The following is a 22338-nucleotide window of genomic DNA, read 5'->3' as shown; positions in this document are numbered from 1 at the left end:
AGAAGGAAGACGCATTGATGTCCTACATCCCCAGTAACACCGTGAAGATCTTATCCACTCCCGTGGTTTTGGTTGTCACCTCTTTGCAGAGAGAGTCCCTCAGGGTGCCTCTAAAATCCCTGACCTCCTCGCTCACGTTTTCTGACAAATTTCTAGTACAACCGGGGCTAAGGGGAAGGGACCGGTCTTCCATAAAACCCAGCTGTTGACACGCCTGTAATTTACTTTGGTTGTATACCCGGGGCACCGTGATGTGTGTGTGACTCAGGTGAAGTCAACACAGGATGCTAATCGCAAATGCAGTCCAGGCTGTTCTGCAGTGCTCGCTCAGAAAGGACCAAGGACCAAGCTCCCAAGGAGGCCTCCACAGCCCTCTGATTTTCTTCTCCCATTTCCACTGCTGGGGCCATCCTCAGGGCGCTGTTTCTACTAAAGGAGTCTGAGCTATGATTTACCAAGGGGGTCTGGGTCATGTGGCCCCCCCACCTGCCTGCCACCTGGACGTTCCATCTCCATACTCCCAGGTCTGGGTCACTAGACATTGACTGCCCACTCTCCAGTTCCCAGTATTAGGTCAAGAAGCTGATTTTTCTTTCCTAGCATCCCTAACATTGATTTTCCTTTTCATTCTCTATTGGACGGAATCCACCTCCGGATAGGGTAGTAGTATTAATACTACTTACCCTTGACGAAGACAGTCTTAACGTTCCTGTCAGCTTGACAAAACCCCACACCAGGCTTCTCTTCCCGACTCTTGGCCCTGACCTCCTTTTCCTTAGAGCTTTTACTTAAGAAAACTCATCCCTGTACATTCTTTCTCTGTCCCATTGAGATGTAAATCTTCTCCTAGCCTCTTGCCAGGTTTACAACCCAGGAATGTCTTCCTCAAAGATTAGGAGGCGTCCCTTTGAAATGTAATCAGCCAGAAAGATGGCGCCTGTGTTTGCCAGTCTCTGTGGGAAAGGTAGAAGCCTAACTTGCTAATTGGTGGGTGCCAATTAGGACACACAGGTGGCTTAATCACAGAGAAAAACATTTACAAACTCGGGAATAACTCCATATACTCAACACATCCCGTGGATCAACCTCCCTCAAGTCCCCCAGCATTTTCCGTCTGCCTTTTGTTTCACGCAGAGTTCACACTGAGTTCCGGTCCCCACGCCCCGCCCGCCCCCCCATCACCACAGCCTTGAATCGAGTCTTCTCTGCCTTGTTTAACTTTGTCCCGTGCAATTCCTCCCATGCCACTTCACATCTGATCAGCCAAACATTCTTGGGGAGTCTTTTCCAATTAGTCTGGAGAAAAAATCACAGGGAGCTGTTTGAAGAATTAGAAATTCCCAGTTGAAAGAGGACTTCAAACTCTCTCCAGTGGGACCTCAGTCTCAACTTCCTAATTAAGTTCTTTTTTCCAGCTTAACTCTTAATTCAGGCAAAAGACCCTGCGGGCACGGCATCCCCCAATGGGAACAAAACTACCCCCGTGAGCCAGCAAGACCCTGTCTGTGACTGACCCCAAAACAATGATACACCTGATCTCTACTGCACTTACCCACCGACCTTTGTCCCACATTTTCCTTGTATAAACCTAGTATTTCTAGCACTTTGGAAATGGTCTTTGAGATGTTCATCCGGTGTCTTCCCAGTGCTGGCCTCACTGAAATAAATTCCTTTCTTGTTGGACCACCGCCCGTCTCTCTGCCTTTGGACTTTGTCAGCGGAGAGTGGCCGAACCTGGTCTGTTTGGGAGCCCCAGAATCAGTGTTCTTGCACCCCGAGGCCCCACTTACCCCATCAAATTCCAGGCCTACTGGGGTTATAATGTGCAGAGGAGAGTCCTGGTAATCTGTATAATTAATAAGCTCGCAGGTGAATCCTCTCCTTAAGCAACGATGGGAAAAGATAAGATAGGGAAAGTAGGTAGAATTTTCTCCATCCAGTCTTGCCATCTGATCCTAAAATTATTGTCGGTATTTTCTTCCCACCCTCAAATTCATCCAAACCATTGTGGTTGTGTTAATATTCCTAAATCAAATATTTCTTTATCTCATTCCTATTAAAAGACTTCAATGACTCCCCTCTGCCAATAATACCCTACGAGCTCAACATGGCCGAGAAGGTCCCTCACAACTACTCTCAACCCACCCGCCTAGGCTCAGCTCCCCGCACACCTCCTCTGGGGCCAAGCCTACCTGACCTCACCACTTCCATTAACAAACACGCCTCCCATCTCCTACCTAACTCAGCGCTTCACCTTTGAACCTTGGTCTCAGCTCCGAGAAGCCTCCAGAAACCTCCCCCGACCTCTCTAGTCCTTGAAGGCCCCTTCTTCCCTGGGGCTCTCTTTGGTGCTTCCTCAAGAAAACTCCCCCTCAAAGGGACCCTAAACGCTCTACCATCTTCATGTAATACATTTTCCTCCTCGTGGGAATAAATATGACCTTATGACCATCTTTGCAAACTAGAATTTTTCCTAAAACAGCATCCGTGTAACTACAAGGGGAGAAATGAGTAACTTATGAAAATCCTCTGCCTGAGAGGCTTTTTATTTAAGTCGTTTGTGAAATACAGTTCTCCACAAATAGGTTGTGTGTTGGGGGTGGGGGGAGACTTGCTCCTTTATATTCCAAATAAAGCAAAAGGAAATTATAATCGAATTTCACTGGGGACTGAAATTTAATTGGATTTTATTTTGAGCCCAAATTATCTGTCCCACGAAAAGTAATGAAAGTGGGCTGAATTCCCCCTTTTTCCCTGCGTAGCTTTCCCAAGACAGGGGCTCTTAACCAGAGAAAGAATATAGGGCTCTTAATCTTGGATGAGTAAAGAATACAGCACACATCTATTCCCACTAACCTCTAACTGAAATTCTGGCGTTTCCTTTTATTATAAAAGGCAGCCAACAAATAATAACAATGTTAGCAGGACTTGTGACTTTCTTGCCTGAGAAAACACAGATGTTTTCATCTCCCTTTAGAGCTGCTATAGATCTATGTCAAAATGTTATTTACACTTCTCACTTCTTCAAAATGATGGTAGTTCTTAGGCCCGCTGCTCGGATGTATTTTATAGGTTAATAATGAAACACATACATTACTGCCACAAATTGTTTTTAACATTTGGTAAGTGTATTTCCAGATAACTGATTTCCTTTGCAACCTTACAGATTTTATTTCATATGATTAAAAATAGCATTCCAGGGGCGCCTGGGTGGCTCAGTTGTTAAGCGTCTGCCTTTGGCTCAGGTTGTGATCTCAGGGTCCTGGGATGGAGCCCCACGGGAGTCTGCTTCTTCCTCTCCCTCTGCCCTTCCCCCATGCTCCTGCACGCTCTCTCTCTCTCTCTCTCTCAAATAAAATCTTTGAAAAAATAATTTAAAAAATAAAAACATCATTCTAAACAAACAAACTTTCTGAGAAATTGTCCATAGATCTCACAGTTGACCAAAGGGGTCCAGGACACAAAAGTAAGATTAAGAACCCTGGCAAAGATGCAGGGAGGACACCCTGCCCCCGCTTCTGCTGATCACAGAGACAAAAAACCACAGATTCTGGCTGTCGAAGAGGCTCGTTTTCAAGCACAGAGCAGGGAGCAGTGCGGTCTATCCGAGGCTACTGCAGTCAATGGAACACAAAGGGGAGGACATCAATTTGACCAATTCTGTGTTTTGTCCTAACATTACAACCGATTACATCTGAAAGAGCCAAAATGCGGTCTAGCACAAAAAGAAGAGGCTCCCCTCGGGGCGGGGGTGGCACAGACTCTCAGAGCAGGGCTCCTCCAAGTGCGGCCCAAGGATAGGGCCGCTCATTAGTAGCAGGCTTGGGCTGGAATGGAAATCCACTGACTCACTAAGAACACTGGGTAGTTTAGCAGACAGTTTTCTTCATAGCAAGCTGGTCTTCCTGGAGGAGGCAGTTCACCAAGAACACATTCTGGCACAAGCTCTGTAATTCACCAGATCAGGGACCTTGAGAAGCACTGGAGTTCTATTAGGTCTTTAGCTCTGGAAGTAGTCTTAACACCTTTTTCTTACCTACCCCCCAGCAAGCCTGGAACCAGCACACAACACTCAGTAGATACCTCATGAATATTATGCTAGTGGATGCCAATTATTAGAGACCTACTATGTGTCAGGCACTGGGCTAAACATCCTACATATACTACTTCATTCATTTCCATGACAACTGTGAATTAGAGGTTACCTCTGTCGTTCAGATGACCAAACTGAGGCCCAGCAAGATCCTTTCGGTCCCCTAGGTACACGTAGGCTGCATGAGTTTGAAACTCAGACCTGTCTGGGTCCCCAGGCTAAGCTTTTTTCAGGAGGTTACACAGCCTTAAGGTTTGTTTTAGTGATGACCACCATGTCTACACAGGAACACAGCCGAGGGAGGGGATGTGGTTAACACCAGCCACACAGAGCCTTTTCAAAGAGAAGCATGGAGAAGGAATAAGGAAGGATGCACTTTAGATCATCTCAAATTTGCCCCCACCTCAGGCACAGGAACCACATCTGATTTCAGGATAGGATTGGGAAGACAGCATAAAAGAAGAAAGCCCCCGGGGGTGCCTGGCTGGCTCAGTTAGGAGAGCGTGCAGCACTTGATCTCGGGGTCGTGGGTTTGAGCCCCATGGTGGGTGTAGAGATCACTCGAAAGAAAAGAAAAGAAAAGAAAAGAAAAGAAAAGAAAAGAAAAGAAAAGAAAGAAAGAAAGAAAGAAAGAAAGAAAGAAAGAAAGAAGCAGCAGAAGAAAGTCATATGCAGACAAAATTACCTTGAAAATGCTTTCAGAAAATGCTGCATAGGGAATAGCACTATAAAGCCAGACATTTCACCAGCAATGGGATAGATTATTGTTTCTTAGATTGAAGATCAAGTGAAATAGTTGCCCTATGCATAGGAGGCATCATGGATAAATTGTTTACCTTTAAACCTCAGAATCACATCCCCTGGCAAGTTGCTCACTCTATGGGGGCCTTGGGAACTGGGTCGCCCTAGAAACAGCTCTGGGTCAGGATCGTCTTCCCCTTCACCCTGGGGCACTGGTCAGGGAGGGGAAGGCAGGCAAAATGGCTCATGTTTGAATCACCCACACTCATGCTTAGGATGCCCCCCAGCACCATACGGTTGAGTTTTTGAGGACTGATTATATCTTGCATAGGTAGAATATTTTTTTCTACTTTTTATCCCTAAGGACACTAACAGATTATCAAAGCAAGAAAAACCTGTTTAAATTCTAGCCAAAAAGTGGGTCTCTGCTTTTATTCAGGAGCTGAGAAAGCCATTTATTCTGAGACACTATCTGTAAGACACTCCTCAGAAAATATTTAGAAAAGACTCACACGTAGACATCCACAGAGAACATTCAAATGCGTAATGCAGTAGTGACTTAATGGAAAGGTTTTCATTAAAAGCTGTGAATCACAGAACAGATTCAAGCTGTTTTCATCTCATTCTGTCTCCAGTCTTTGTTTCCTCTACTTGGTAAAAATGACAAGTCCCTGAAGTAACTGACGAGTGAGACGGATCTCACCAGGGATGTGGATGGGAGAGAAAAACAGACGTGGTGCTGGTGATCAAATAAGCCATTCCCCTGCTGCTCCCTCCCAGCTCAGTCAGCTGTTTTCAAAGCCATGAAACTGCACAACAACCTCCAACAAAATCTCTGTGGCCATTTTTCCATAAGAATGAACAGTAATTTGCATCTAAGCTTTTGGGAGTGTTCTTAGATAAACAATGTAAATGCTTTAGAAACAATTTTATTTACAAAATATAAGTGTGTATCCTATGCTGTATTTTCCTACACACACACACACACACACACAGACATATACACACCCTTCTGTGGCTCAGTATAAAATAATGTAAAAACGGGGGCGCTTGGGTGGCTCAGTCGGTGAAGTGTCTGATTCTTGATTTCGGCTCACGTCATGATCTCGGGGTCGTAAGATTGAGCCCCACATTGGGCTCCATGCTGGGTGGGGACTGTGCTTGAGATTCTCTCTCTCCCTCCCCCTCTGCCCCTCCCCTGCTCTCTCTCTCTCTCTCTCTTAAAAAACAAAAAAAGTGAAAACAAATATCCTGTATTTAAAGTAATTTGAAGGGATGCTCAGGGGAGGAGCACAGTGTGACCACAGAGCTGTTCTTGCTGCTGCTAGAATGTGGCCACCTGGCATCCCTCAGAGACCAAACCCCCCGCAAAGCCCATCTGGCTCACAGAACAGATCTGCAACCATGAGGGCCTCTCCCCTCACACCTTCTTCATAATCTGGATATCCTGAATTATACATTTTCCCTCTTCCCTGCAATTTTAAAGATTACAAAAACCAGAAATCTGTGTGTGTAGTCGGCCCCGTCAATGGAAAAGAGAGAAGAAAGGCGACTCTTTAAGGAGATCGGAAGATTAGGCCATTTTCAGCTGTAGGGGCCAAGGACAGGCTGCCCCCAAATGGGCCACTGGGTCATGAACATTATTTTGAGGTAAAAGCAATCAAAATCCAGCAGATTCAGGAAAAGCTCTTTACCTCCCCACTCAACTGCCTGTTTGTACTAGGAAAAGAGCTATTAACAGACACTCCCCTTTACCAAAGAAACATATGGACATAACCAGGCAACCCCTTTGTTTTCCAACGTCTCCTCTCACCTTCCTGCCAATGGTCTTCCTCCTCTTTGTATCCTCAGACCCCTGCCCCTCTCCTTAGCTCCTATAAGTGTCTTTTGCCCCATTCTCTTTGGAATTCCCATGTCCGTGTGGATTCCCTGTTCGTACACTATTACATTTGATTTTCTCCTGTTAATGTCTGTTTTCGATTTGATTCTAAGTCCAGCTAGAAGAATCTTGAAGGGCAGAGGATATTCTTCCTTCCCTGACACAGCATTGTCCTGATAAATACACTTCCAACCACTCATCCCACATTTTAAGTGTGGAGGTTCTTTTCTCCAGACCCCAAAGATTCTCTTATGCTCATTTCTTTGCTTCCATTTTTATTTCAGTCCATGCTGCAACAAAAGGACGCCAATTCTCTTCCACTCTTAACTATGACACATTAATACCACAATATATATTCAGAGCCAACATCTGGTGGCCAGCTTTAGCCTCGTCTCTCTCTACCAGCCTCAAACGGAATCAAGTTGTAAATGCACCCTTAGAAAAGGAGTGTCTTTGCAAGGACTGATCTCCTACCTCTGTCACTCCTTCCTAAGGACAGTTGCCTCGGCAAGCCCCGTGGCCAGTGGTAAAGAGAAAGTGCACATACCTTTCATTTGGATGAGTAAGAAGGAAGAAATACTGGAAACAAGAGAAACTGTACTTCCTTGTTTCCTTTGTTTTGCTGAGAAACTGTAGAGTCCTCTGGGGAGAAAGACACAAGGCCTCCAAGGCGTTCCTACAATTGAACGCTTTTTAAATAATGGCTGAGAGGAGGAGAGGTGGGAAGCTGGAGAGGTGGGGGGCTGTTTAGCCATGTCAACTCTCTCTTCCACCGAGAGCCTATTCTAAAATCATACGACTTCAGGGAATGATTGCATCCGCCATAAGCAGTGAATCTCGAGCTTTAGTTTTGACTCTACTTTTGAGTCTCATATGTTGACTTCAAATGTTCAACTAATATTAACACCAATTGCCCCCTGGCTATATTTATATTTCAGTGCAAATAACACACACACCCCCACATAGACACACACACACACACAGTACATAGAGAGTATAGTTTATATTATATTATTATATAATTTATAATTATATTAATACTTTATCATTGTAAATTATATATTGTTTCTATATTATCACATTTATTTATATTGTTTACATTATATAACATATATTATTTATATAATTTATATATAACATATTATATATAATTTATATATAACATTATATATAATTTATATAATACATAATTTATATCATATATAATTTATATAAGATATATTATTTACATTATAATCTTCATGTAATATATTGCATATTATCTATACATTCTTATTTATATAGTATATATATCAAGTACATATATAGGTTCTTGAAAAGAACAAGGAGAGGAAAAAAAATCTTCACTTACAAGAGCCTGCAACCCATCTGGCAATGCTACAAAACCTTAAGGTTGTGCCAGGGTTAATTATCTTTGATTTAAACCTCACACCCATTAAGCAACTGCTATATTTTTGAGGTTACACACAGTAAATTTTGCGTATCAAAATTTAAAAATATATATATATTTAAGCTAAAATCCACTTAGGAAAAAACTGGGTTGTCCCAAGAGAAGACTAGATCATGTTTATAAGTTGTGCCTAAGATATATATATTAATCTCTAAATAACAGCCCCCTCACCTGCTGTGAGGGCTCAGCTATTACGCTGTGAGTCATTAACCACTTCACTGGCAGGTTCATACCCACCGCGTTCATTGGTGAATTAGAGGGTAGAAACCTCCATTTCGTGCCTAATTACTTTTGCTACAAAGAGCAAGGAGATGAAACAAAATCTTCAGTTAGAAGAGCTTGTAACCCATCCGGCAATGATACAATTCCTTGGCGTGGTGCCAGAATTAAGTATATCTCATCTGAACTTTATATCCGCTAAGCAACGGCTACATTTTTGAGATCGCACAGGAAATTTTGCATATAAAAAATGTGCCATCTTGCCATTTGAGGATTGCCAATCCCATCTTGCTAATTAAGGATTGAAAAACCTCAAAGGGGCTAAAAATCCTACCAGGCTTTTCCACAATCACACCTTACAGATATACATTCTTTGACCCACGTTTGGCTTTGTTCTTATACACCCGACAGGAAAAGGGACCCCTCCCTGATTTTACCACACAAGATGAACACAGAAAGAACAAACACATCAAGGGCCAGATGCCAAGACAGGAATCCTCTAAAAACCAGATGGAGGAAAGTCTTTTAAAGAATAAGGATTTTCATTAACCCAAAGTCCCAACTGAAAACTTAAAAAAAAAAAAAAAAATTAAAGTGCTAAGAAAGAATAGTGAATCAGAGGATTGAAAATTATTGCTTCCTCTTATTTCTTCAATGTAAGAAGGAAAATAAATCATACAAAATAATTATCCTGTTTATTTCCAAGTTAATCCTACAAAATCTATTAGCTATTCAAACTAATGGTTTAACTGGCAACCCTTCAGAAGAACTTTACAACATGTTCTCAAAAAGATAAAAATTTAATCATGAAAGATGGAGTATTTTTTAAAGTTAATAATACCTCACAAATTTGCTACCCCCGAATTTATTGCATTTTTTTAAGTAGGCTCCACGCCCAGCATGGGGCTTAAACTCGTGACCCCAAGATCAAGAGTTGCATCTCCACAGACTGAACCAGCCAGGCACACCCCTTTATTGCAATTTCAACATGACTTCTGCTAAGAAGATATTATTTCTTTCTCTTTAGATGTCCTTAGGTTTTCTGGAGAATAAATTGAATGTAATTTAAAATTGGTTGCTTTTTCAAATGAAGGATTCACATACTAAAACATTCCTCAGTTCACTTACTAATTCCTGGAGAGTAAAAATCGTTATGTTTGTGAGTTGTATTAACTTATTTGATCAGTTTGTAGCTAGCTGTATATTAATGTACTTTATAAGTAACACAGCTCATAAGCTTATTTACTGTAGTATCGTTCATTATTGCAAAATATTGGAAAACCCATTTATAGGCAAGCGGTTGAATAAACCATGGTATTTCCATGTGCACCACAAGCATGTAATAAAAAGCATCTGTGAGAAAAGAGTAAGGAAGATCTCTACGCAGTGATAGGGAGTGATTTACAGACTATATTATTCAATGAAAATAACAGAGTACAACAGAGTATTTACGCTCCAGGTAAGAAAGTACACTACCCATGCTATCCCAGCATAGTGCACAAGCATATGAGACAATTTGTTACTTGTAGCCAAATAATTTCAATCAATTCAATATGACGCAGGGCGTGGCTTCTGAAATAATCAAAACGTCACCAGCTCTGAGAGTCATGAGAGGGGCTGCAGTAGGAAAGGCTCCAGCTTTATCTGGCTAAATGTGTTTGCCTCCTCAGCAGTTACTGAACAAGCTTTCATGGGTTTATTAACTGACTGATGAAAAATCCAATTGAGAATAATTCTTATTGTCTGGGTACCTATTGCGGCAAGTTCACTGTGGCTGCTCTTTGATTAAGGTGCGGTCCCACAATGAACCGGTAATGAGTTGTCCTTTTGGAAAGGCAGACTTCCTAGTGGGAATCACCCAGGAGGTCCAGTGAGTGCACGGAGCTGACAACCTGAGCCAGGAGCGGTGGCTCCATCTCTGGAGGTGTCCAGGGGGTATCCATCATTCACTCAGCATGCGTTCATTAAATACCTGTTGTGCACCAGGAACTGTGTGAGCGATAACAACACAATTAAGACATGGTGCCTCTCTAGAGAGCTCGTAAGTCTAGAAGCAGATATGTAATCAAATAAATACTACATGAGCATCACAATTGCTCAGGACTCTGCCGGGGCCAGGGGAGGGAGTGGAGAGACTGATGGCTTTCCCTGGGAAGGGAGGTATCAAGGAGGGCTCCCGGGAAGAGGTGGCAATTGAGTTAATCTTAAAAAATGAACATGAAAGGGGCGCCTGGGTGGCTCAGTCAGTTGGGCGCCTGGCTGCCTTCGGCTCAGGTCATGATCCAAGTGTCCTGGGATGGAGCCCCGAGTAGGGCTCTCTGCTCAGCGGGGAGTCTGCTTCTCTCTCTCCCTCTGCTGCTCCCCCTGCTCATGCTCTCTCTATCAAATAAATAAAATCTTTTGGAAAAAAAAAGAAAAAGATGAACAGGGAACACCAGGCAGAGAGGGAGTGGAAAGGGCATTCTAGGTGGATGGAGCTGTTCTGAGCAGGAGCTGAATGTAGCAGAAGTCTACATCTCTCGGAAGGGTCTCGTGGGAGGGGGAGCGCTTGTCCAGGCTATGATAAGCCTGAAACCACGAGCGACCTGCAGTAGCATCTGCCTATTTTTTTTTTAAAGATTTTATTTATTTATTTGAGAGAGAGAGAATGAGAGAGAGCTCATGAGAGGGGGGAGGGTCAGAGGGAGAAGCAGACTCCCTGCCGAGCAGGGAGCCCGATGCGGGACTCGATCCCAGGACCCTGGGATCATGACCTCAGCCGAAGGCAGACGCTTAACGACTGAGCCACCAAGGTGCCCCAAAATAGGCATCTTTGACCCAGCAATTACTCTGGGGAATTTTCTTTAAGGAAAGATCAAGCTCTTTGCAAAAATTTAGCATCTTGTATTAATCGCTGGATTATAGAGTGGCTAGGTTGAGAGAGTACAAATTTAACAACTTCAGGGGCGCCTGGGTGGCTCAGTCAGTTAAGCAACCGACTCTTGGTTTTGTTCTGCTCAGGTCGTGATCTCAGTGTCGTGAGATCAAGCCCTGTGCCGAGCCCTTCATCGGGCTCTGCACTCATCGTGGAGTCTGCTTGAGATTCCCTCCACCTCCCCCTCCCTCTGCCTCTGCCTCTGCTCGCTCTCTTTCTAAAATAAATAAAATCTTTTTTAAAAATTTAACAACTTTGTTACCAAACAAAATTATGTAATACAAGGTAGCCATTAAAATGATACAGTGGAAATGTATTTGTTGGCAGGAAGAAAGACACACTGTGATTGTTAAGAAAGCACATTTCACATTAGAATCTAGAGGGTATTTCTTTTTTCCTAGAAACAATTTTGGTAAATCACATTTTTCTAGGAGCTTAACCATTTCTTCCAAGTTTTCAAAGTTATTGACATAAATTTGTTCAAAACATCATTATGTTTTCTTTTATGTCAGAAATATCTGTGGTTGTCTCCCTTTTTATTCCTAATGTTATGTGTGCTTTCTCTCTTAGACATTTCTCATCCCGTCAAGGAATAGCTTTCTTTTTTCTTTCTTTCTCTCTTTCCTTTTTTTCTTCTTCTTTTCTTCCTTCCCTCCTTCCTTCTTTTCTTTCTAAATTCGTTTGTCCCTTCCTTTCTTCTTTCTTTTCGTTCATTCATTCATTTCATTCTTATATTTTTGTTTCTATTTCATGCGTTCTATTTTGGGTATGTTTTGTGTTATTCTTCTATTGTCTTAAGATGTATGCTTAGCTCATTAGTTTTCATTCCTTTTTTTTTTTTTTTTGTCTAATATAAGCATTTGTAGATATAAATCTTGTTAGGTCTACTTCTGCCAGCTTGATCTATTTCTTACCTTCTTCTCTCCTTTTATCATATTTCTTTTGAGTCCTATGTGTAATTTGATCTCTTTTCTCAAAGAAGAAATGTTTGCTAAATTTTTTAATCCATGCTGAAGTTTTTTCATATTTTCTTCTGCTTATGGTATACTTCTTCTCCCATGTGTTCTTTATCAGTTATCCTCCAATGTTTCTGTGGAGGTTCCATGCTGATCTTTTCTGATTATCTGGAGTCTTTGTGTGGCTGCCATACTTTCTGAGAGAGCTATTTGATGAAGGATAATAGGAAGAGGGACTGAGGGACTGAGGAGATGAACCCGGGGTGGGGGGTTGAGGGGGGAGCAGAATAGGGAGAGGTGTGCTGACTTGGAAATTTTCCCACCAACCCCCTGCTCTGGGCATAAGGCTCTGTATGTGCTCCTGGCTTACAATTAAGTTTGGAATGCCCCTGGTCCTGTCCTGATCAAGGTTGGCGTGTGCAGGGCTGACTGCCATCCACCCTGTTTGTACTTCCCTACCATTCCAGTAGCAAAGTAGCTTGTCTGTTCATGTACCCATTCTGTTCCATTTTCTCTGTCACTGCATGATGTCTCTCAGGCCACAGGGACGCTCAGGAAGCCCATCTGAGGTTTGCAATCCCAAGGGTTTCCAGTTTCCCTCAGGGTGCTCTAGGCAATATGGAAGACTGTGTATTGTGAATGATCCACAGAACCATATGTTTGCTCTCTGATGTCTTTCACAACTGGGTCCAAATTTGCCTTATTTAGCAGTAATTATTTATGGATTGTGGTTTTCTGATTGTGCTCTGTTTTCTAGGTGCACAGAATAATGGATCTTCATCTCTGTTTAATACCCCCCATATCTACCAGGCCAGCTTCAGACTCAAACTTGGTTTCTCTGCCTTTGGTCCTTTACATCTCCACATAGCATGGCCATAGTCACATCCTCCTAACATGGGTCCCATTGTGTCACTTTCCTCTTTTAACACCTTGGTGATGCTTTGTGATCCTCAGTATGTATTTCAGGCCTTCTATGATGTGATCTAAGTCTCCTTTCCTTCCATCAATCTGACTCCCATTAGCCATTCCTAAATGCCAGGAAGGGCCCCACCTCCAGGACCCACTTACGGTTTTCTCACAGTCCCATTGCTCGATTAGGATAAGCACCCCTGCTTCTGTGTTTCCAAGCTTATATTTCTAGTTAGTTCTATACACACGTCTGTCTCCTCCTGGATCTATAAGGCCTCTCTGTTCTACGATACGTATCTCAGCAACTAGCACACTGGGGCTCAAGACATACCCACTAACAGAAAAGCGTAATGCCACATTTACCACTGGAAATAATAATTTGGGGATCTGTTTCCTGTGATTCTGAGCAATATTAAGCACTTTTCCAGGATCTCATCCACTCCCCTAACCCTACCTGTATTCCACCTTGCCTGGTTAAATTGGAACATAAGATTCCTGCCTTGCATAGGAAAAGTGAATCACCCAATAGTCCCTCCCCATGAGTCTTAGACACGCAATGTGTCCTCTCCTTTTACTACTGCCACAGCCTAAACCAGTATAGCGTTGATCTCAAATTTGTGTTCAGTATAGCGTTGATCTCAAATTTGTGTTAAAAAAACAAAAACAAAACACAAGCCCAAACCAAAAGACAACAGATTCTTGTGTGTGTTTGTGTATAAGGAAATGTCATTAAGAACAGTAGGTATCTCTGGTGTTTTGTCTTACCCTTTATTATTCCCTACACTGGACCATTTCCTAGGATAAACATATATTTTACAATTTTTAAAAGTAGTAATAGGTATTTTAAAAGGTCTCAGAATAAACGCAGTTCCTATAGTAGGTGCAAAATAAATATGTCCAGCAGATGGCGCAAAACCTTAATCCACAATGAAAACATCTTTACCACTTCAAGAATGCCATTGTGGAGGGCATATTTCTTAGTGACCAAGGATCAGTCAAAGTGGATACTGGCTCCAGAATTTTCATGTCCATTAAATATAATTTGTTTGATCTCTTCTGCAGCTATAGGTGAATCATTTCATAGGTAAGTGAGGGGCATCTGAGAAGAGCATGTGTGGGACCTACGGAGTCTGCAGAGCAAGACCATGGGTGTAGAAGATCCTTGAGGAACGAACAAGTGAGATGTCAGTGTGATGTCTCACCTGGAAAGGGCTTTGGAGATCATGTAGCCCATCAGTTCTCAAACATCGTTTTGAGATTTTTCTCTCAATCAACCCCAACATGTGAAACCAACAAAACTGAAGCTATCTTAATGAAAGGGAGTTTGGGGACAAGAGCCATGCTGAGCCTTCCTTTGCCTGAGTCCTCCCATCCCCCACCTACACCCCCATCCCTACCCCTGTTAGTGGCTGACATAATCAAGAATTGGCTATATTTCATCAACAGCTACAGAATCCATAAAATACTTTCAAGAAGCCCAGAGAAAATCACTAATGCAGGGCCATACTTTCAAGTTACTAGTGAGAAAAAGGAATGCTCAGAGGAGACGACTTTCCAACTAGAAATGGTTAAAATAGGAGTGCCTGGGTGGCTCAGTTGCTTAAGCGTCTGCCTTCAGCTCAGGTCATGATCCCAAGGGTTCTGGGATTGAGTCCTGAATTGGGCTCCTTGCTCAGTGGGGAGTCTGCTTCTCCCTCCCCCCACCACTCCTGCATGTGCTCTCTCTCTCTTTCAAAAAATCAAATAAAATCCTAAAAAAATATATATACAATTCTTGATCTCAGCTCAGGTCTTGATCTCAGGGTTGTGAGTTTGAGCCCTGCCTTGGGCTCTGCACTCGGTGCGGAGCCTACTGGAAGAAAGAAAGAAAAAGAAAGAAAGGAAGGAAGGAAGGAAGGAAGGAAGGAAAAAGAAAGAAAGAAAGAAAGAAAGAAAGAAAGAAAGAAAGAAAGAAAGAAAGAAAGAAAGAAAGAAAGAGAAAAAATATACACAAAGAAAAAAATCATTAATTGCTTTAGAAGGAAAAAATCAATAAGGACACTCAAATAGCATCAGCAAATTAAGCACTAATATTTTGCACAAATTTAACATCTGCATTTAGAATTCATTTTAAATTAACTTTCTGATATTTTAAACTTTGGATTCACTTAAATCCTTTCTATGGCTGCACATGGTTTATGAAAACCACAGGAACAGAGCATTTTAGCTAAAGCTAGCTTTCATGAGTAATATGAGCATATTCGTGAGTTATATTTATATCAGTAAAGTTTATTTCTATCAATAAAGTATCCTTAGGCTATACTTCCTGTATAATCTATAATTTCTTTAAAATTTTATTTATTTAAGTAATCTCTACGCCCAACATGGGGCTCGAACTCACAACCCCAGGATCAAGAGTCGCACGCTCTTCTGACTGAGCCAGCCCGGCACCTCTATAATCTGTAATTTTTAAATGCAATTGTAAGCCAAAGCAAATAATGATTTGATATCATGAAGCTAGTAATTTTAGAATTTTGACCATTCCCTAAAAGTCTATGTTAATAGTGTTTGCGAAGTAGACTCAACAACCTATTTAAATGCACTTACCTTAAGCTTCTTTTCAATACAAGTCCAAATTTAACTTTCTTACTCAAATCATTCTTAGGAAGTATTTTTTGTTTTGTTTTGTTTTGTTTTAAATGGCCATGTCTGCATGAAGCATTGCCTGTTTTTCCAAGAGCTGCTTACCTGACACCCTATTATAGTTCTGGTCCACAGTAGGTGTGTGTGGATTAAAAGCTTTCAAATGAGGCTTGTTGACTTATAATAGTATCTTAACCGTGTCCTAAATTAAAAGGTAAAAGAAAATCCCAAAGTAAATGAGGGTTGGCAGTAAACAGAGTGGGTTTTAAGTTCTGGCTCCTGCCTCTGCTAGTGCTGTGGCCTTAAGCCTTCCTTCCCCCATGTGTTAAAATCTGAACAATTCGGCAGACAAGATGTTGGCAGAAGAAAAAGGATACATTCATAGACTACATAGTCAAAAGAATATATTCTCAAATGTAATTTTATAAATACATTCTTCTTATAAATAAGAAGATGCAAAAAAAAAAAATCTGAACAATTCCACCGACTTGAGTGGGTTACTAAGCTACCATCTGTCGGTTGCCAATTCACCTTGTTTCTCACTGTGTGAGGTTAGGACCGGACTCTGCAGTCTTTGCCAGCTCTGCCAGCAGGGGGCGCCGAGGGTCGCGGGAAGGCTGCAGTGGGGACCAGGGGCTTGCCTCCTCCTCTCTGCTTCCTGCTCTACCAGCATCACCCTGGCAATGACTCTTCCTCGGGTTGGTGGCTGTTGGATTCCAGTTCTTGGGATATTCCCCCTGGTGTCCTAGACCCAGCCTGGCGTGTCCCCTGAGAATACCAGCACCTGCTGGCCGGGGCCCCCTCCTCCAGGTCTGGGTCCCCGCTCTGCAGGCCCTTTCTCTGAGCTTCAGAGGCAGCACCACCTGCCTCCAGGTTCTACATAACCTCGCCTCCTCCCTTTGTTGTCCCTGGCCCAGGAGTGCTAGCTATGCGTTGCCGTTTGTTTGTTTTTTTCTTGGTCTTATCTTACTGTTTCTCTGTACCTGTTCAGCTCCTTATATGCCAATTTTAAAAAATAATATGTTCTTTCAGTCCAAAAAAAGCAGAGCCGGTTTCTGTTTTCCAGAATGAACCTGACTGTTGGCAGCAGGCTCGCAGGAAATAGACTCTCAAGGTGGCCTTGGACGCAGCGCTGACAGCACCATTAATCAGGTTAATTACAATGAGGTACCTACTGAATGAAGGTGCCTTCAGGGACCCAAGCTCTGCTGTGTTTGACCACTGTCACTGGAAGGATGTGGGGTGGCTGGCTACTTCTGAGAGCGCTGGAAGCCTACAGGAAGAAAATGACCAGCTCGAGTCGTAGTCAGAGAACCAGAGAACTTCGAAGGCACGTCTCTATATTTTTTTTTTTTAAGATTTTACCCATTTATTAGAGAGTGAGAGAGAAAGCACAGGCAGGGGGAACAGCAGAGGGAGAGGGAGAAGCAGGCTCCCCGCTGAGCAGGGAGCCCGATGTGGGGCTCCATCCCAGGACCCTGGGATCATGACCTGAGCGAGTGGAAGGCAGACGCGTAACCTACTGAATTACCCAGGCGCCCCAGTCCCTCTGGTTTAAGATGGAAAATATTGGCTGAAACAAGACATTAAGTCTTTTGGGACAACTTATGTTTTCTGTTTGTGCTTATTGAAATGTTTAACAGATAAACTTTAAGACTTGGCTGTTACCAAGTTTGAATGAAAAAAATGGTTTGAAAGAAAATAATTCTTGTAATTTTTAAATTTAGCTTATTTAATCACACATTTGTAGAAAAGCTGAAATGACAAGAAAAATATTTTTTTTTCCTGAATCCTTAAGAAGTAAGTTCACCACTTGATGTGTATTAATTTTCCCAATTTAACCTACCTGTCAAAGTGGGAAAATTAACATTGATACATTTCTAGTATCTAACCCTCAGACTTCATTCCAATGTTTCCAGTTGTCCCAATAATGTTCTTTATAGCGAAAGGATTCAGTTCTGAATTACGTGTTACACTTTGTTGTCCTGTGTCTTTAACTTCCTTCAGTCTAAGATGGTCCTCTATCTTTTCTTTACTTCCATGACCTTGAGGCTTTCGAAGACTAGTTTGTGGCCTGTCCCTTAGTTCGGGTTTGTCCGCTATTTCCTCATGATTAGATTCATGTGATGTCGATTTGGCAAGGATCAGGATTTGACATGTCCCCATCATTCCTTGAGCATGTCCTTGTCTTTTGGTACAAAAAGATGTTCCATCTCCAATTGTCCCTTTCCTGTCAAAGCCCTGAGATCAGCCATTTCTCTGAGGAGCCCTGGTTCATACAGCAGACCATGGAGAAGCCAACATCTGGGCTGTGCTCACTGTTAGTAGGATGTTGCTGTGCGCAGGCCCCCTTAGTTGAGAAGGTAGGGTTGATGTTGACATGTATATCTATATCCATATCTGTATCTATATATCCGTATCTCTTCACATAGAAAGTATGACATGTCTATACATATTTACATCTCTGTGTATGACTCTATCATACTATGAGGACTGTTCACATCGGTACCTCCGTTTCCAATCCAATGACCAAAGGTTCATTCCAGATCTCTCTTTTTGAATTTTTGCTATGCTCTTCTCCAGTGGTGAGAAACCTGGGTCCTACTATCATTCGCGTATTTTTGTATTTGATTCATTCGCCTGTGGTAACCAAGCTCCTATTGCTGCTCTCGCCCACCCCATGTGATGCCCTCCTCACCATCCTCAGGCTCTGATACCTCATGCTGGGTCACTGCCCTGGCCTGGGGGAGTCCTCTTCACCCCACTAGGACTTGAACTCCCCATTCTTACCTTGTTTGGGCTCTGACTCTCCATGTCATAAGCCCCTCCCTGCACTGTGGGGTTATCCTACTCACTTCCTTGGGCTCTGCCATCTTGCACCAAGCTGCTTCCCATGGTGTAGACTCCCCCTTTGCTCACCCAAGCTCTTCCACCCACTTCAGGTCTCCACAGCTCCCCCTTGGCTCCCCGTGGTGGAGAGGCTTGCCTTGCTCTCACCTTAAGGACCAACCTGCTTATGAAAGGAGGAGAAGAGGAAAAGCCCAACCAATTCCTAGATATGTGTGTTGTAGAGAATATCTTCGCTGAATGTTGCCGGATTCCAGAGAAGAGCTGGCTGGTCTCGAATGCTGATTCCTGATTCTCTGTGTGGGGGAGGCAGTTCTATTTACTCCCAAATCCCACATAAGGCTTTGCTTTGGACATATTAATCCTGCTAGAGTTTGGATGGAAACAAAATAACATCTGTCGGAGCAAAGAGGAAAAGTAATCAAGAAGACTTCCCTCTTCAATCTCATCTCTTTTTCCTTCTTCCCTCATTCCTCAGAATAAATTGCTGGGCAGCTTGACCCCAGAACTCTAAATTACATACGATCTCATGTCTTCAAGACCAAAGCATTTGTTCTCTCACTTAGACTCAGTGAGGACAAGTCACTGAGTGGGTTTGAACAGGAAAAAGGCAGAAGACTGTGAGGGAAAACTTTTCATTTCTAATTACTGAAAGACGCATGACCACGTGGTCCACCTTGTTAACTTTTTTCTAGGGTGAACGGCATAAGTCAGACTGGGTACACTGGATGGGTCAGAGAAATTGTTTTATGGTTGGGGTGCTAATAGATAGGCTGGTTCATCGGTTAATAAAGTTTTTACACCATTTACACAAATCTGCCTCAGTTTCGCTCCCTGACTTATGGCGATCACCGTAATCAAGCAATAATTACTCCATTTTATCCTAAGTATAAGTATGATATAATAAAAAGTAATGCCTATCTGGGATCACCGGCTTCCTCCGTGTAAGAAAAAAAATGTACATTATTCGAAGTTCTTTTTCCTACTTAGAGGAAGGACTCTTAACCAAGTATTTGGGCATTTGATAAACACTTTCAGTGCTGTTTAATGACCACAGAAGCTAAGATGTAACCAGATTTTGATTTTCAACAGATGGCCTGGAGAGCCACGCCTAGGTGCTCCTCTGGTGGAATCACGCAGTGTTGGCGTCACCCACACCGGGGGACCAGGGTCAGAGCCTCCGAGGGCACAGCAGGGTGGCAAGACTGAGGAAGGGGGATGCAGACAGCCAGGCAGGAGGCAGGCAGAGGTTACTGGAAAAGAAGAAGGGAGCCCAAGGGAGACAGGAGGGAGAGGAAGAGGAGCAAGAGAAAAGCAAGAGAGAAGACGTGTGGCATGGTTATCGGAAGCTGAGACTGTGATCAAAGGAATGATAGGAAATAGAGAATGTTCTAGAAGACACCGGAAAATACCTCACACGGAAGAGTTTGAACACATGGTAATATTTTATTGCTTAAGTTGTACATTTCTAAATTTAAAGAAAAAGCTCTCTGACCTATGACCCATGGTCAAAGTCTGAGGAGGCAGCGCTTTGGTTGGTTTTGGGGCCATGTCCCATGGCCTCCTGCTCGCTCAGGGAGCATCTTCTTGTGAAGCGAATACAAAAGCCAACTCTGGTTTTTTGCATATTAATTTGTGGCTGCATTGACTTACACAAGAGAGAGGGGGAGAAAACCCTAGATCACATGGCCTTGAGCTCACACGACGTGTTTAAAGCCTTCCTTAACCTTTACATCCCTCTGAGGTAGATCGGAGAGCTGTAGTTTTAGCCCCTTTCTACAAAAACAAAATCACGATGGAAACACAGAATTAAATCAAACACACACAAAATCTAGAGTGGGATGCTTTGCCTTAGCCATCCCGATTTAATCCGGGGTAACAGAACTAAGCCAATTCCCGACGTTGTAACTGATGAATGCGTTTCAAGGTGTCCCCACTTATAAGCAGGTTCTATTTGGTCAAATGAAACCACGTTTCCGACTTAGTCCCTAGTGCAGAGCTGTAAAGAGTCTGCTGTGGTTAGCCTTTTCGTTCTCTTTCTCTTTATTTGACCACTTCCCTTTGTGCTGCAGATCAGTCCCTTATGGCTACTGTCTGTCGACATCCTTATTTTTGCTCATAAACTTGGGCTGAGTGAGTGTCTGGCCCACAGGTGGGGATGCAGTCTCTGGCTTCAGGAAGATTCCTTCCTGTCCTCTGGCCTCCACAATCTGAAGGGCATGTCACGGATCCTGCGATCCTGGCTCTTTTTGTGACGCCCTAAACTTCAGTGGCCTGTAATGTGTGGCACAATGTGACAGGCCCTGTGGGAAGAGAGAAATGGACAGAAGACCCATGTCTGGCCCTTCAGGCACTTCACATGGCTCCTAGAATGATCTGTTCCTTCTTTTTAAAATGTTGTTTCCTTGGCTTCTCTAGGTCCTAGTGAGCATTATTTTTCTGGTTTCTCTTTCTTTACACTGTTGTGTTATTTGCTCATGATGCTTTTAAATATTGAACTACATAAAATCCAGAGTTATCGCAAGTCTGTGTTTTCCCTCAGAGAAGAATGTGCTCAGTTGGCCAATGATCCAATATTCCACTGGCTTTCACAACAGAATAAGCAAGGCTTTCGAAGGTTAATTTGTTTTTACAAGGCACCCCGAGTAAATTCTGTGGCTTCATGGCCCAACAGGAAAGCGAAATCTTCCCCTGGGTTGGCAACATCCTGGGGAATCACTAGCCTCGGGGCCAAACAGGACAGCCCAGGAAGAACAGGAAGGACCCTGAGGAGCAAATGTGACTGACATACAAATAACAACACATGTGGTTTTGCAGACTCACGAGGCCCTGGGAGACAAAAGTGTGAGTGAAATCCATTCTAGCAGCCAGGAGGGGTGCTGGTTACGTGTTCCTCCATAGCCATGCCGCCATCCTCGCGTTGCGTGTTTTGTTTTCCAGATTTTTCTTCTTTATTGTCTGTAATTTGGCGTGGACTGTGAGCCTCTGCTGCTCTTCCAACATGTTGCCAAAAAACTGCTGCAGCTGCAAGCACCAAGGGAGGATGGGTCGTGAGACAGAATAAGGCAATGTTCATGTGGAGGAGCAAATGGATTTTGCAAATGGAGCGCACATGGCGGCCAGAGTGGGTAGGAAGGTGCGCTCGCGCAGACTGTGTGTTCCTGGGGAGACCCTGCTTGAGAACAGGTGATGAAGACTACACCTACCCTGAAGAATTAGGTGTAGACCAGAAGTCCCGTGAAGGGGGAGCTTCATCTATTTGATTCCCTGCTCTATGCCCCAGAGCACAGGGCAGGTGCTCAGTAACGACTCACCGAACGCATACTGGATATTACACCAGATGTGTGGACAGACACACAGGGAGAACTTCTCTTATCTCAGAAGAAACGCTGCAACTCCCAAGGCTCAAAACTGGCCCCTAACATCTGGACCCTTACAAGTGTTATCCTTTATTTAAGAATATTTAGAGGGGCGCCTGGGTGGCTCAGTTGGTTAAGCGACTGCCTTCGGCTCAGGTCATGATCCTGGAGTCCCAGGATCGAGTCCCGCATCGGGCTCCCTGCTCGGCAGGGTGTCTGCTTCTCCCTCTGACCCTCCCCCCTCTCATGTGCTCTCTGTCTCTCTCATTCTCTCTGTCTCAAATAAATAAATAAAATCTTTAAAAAAAAAAAAAAAGAGTATTTAGAGAGTAGGCTTATCCCCTGACTA

The 22338-nt window shown here is 43.2% G+C and overlaps 1 protein-coding gene across 4 annotated transcripts in view; it reads right to left on the bottom strand.

Annotated features, from left to right (window-relative positions):
* Positions 1-3: 3 nt before the first annotated feature.
* LVRN (laeverin) overlaps positions 4-22338 on the bottom strand; it is an 88290-nt gene continuing 65955 nt past the window's right edge. For 3 of the 4 annotated variants that reach the window (XM_064595801.1, XM_045891202.3, XM_064595802.1), the window contains one exon: positions 4-1296. In XM_064595801.1, coding sequence (XP_064451871.1) covers positions 1138-1296 — 159 coding nt within the window. In that variant the 3' untranslated portion in view covers positions 4-1137. Of the gene's footprint in view, positions 1297-12111; positions 21655-22338 lie in introns of those variants that run through there. The other variant, XM_045891213.3, reaches the window with a different exon arrangement.

This window comes from Mirounga angustirostris, unplaced genomic scaffold (assembly GCF_029215605.1).
Source record: "Mirounga angustirostris isolate CCGP_5_RB_7025 unplaced genomic scaffold, mMirAng1.0.hap1 SCAF_7, whole genome shotgun sequence".
NCBI lineage: Eukaryota > Metazoa > Chordata > Mammalia > Carnivora > Phocidae > Mirounga > Mirounga angustirostris.
This window is presented reverse-complemented; position numbering and strand designations above follow the sequence as displayed.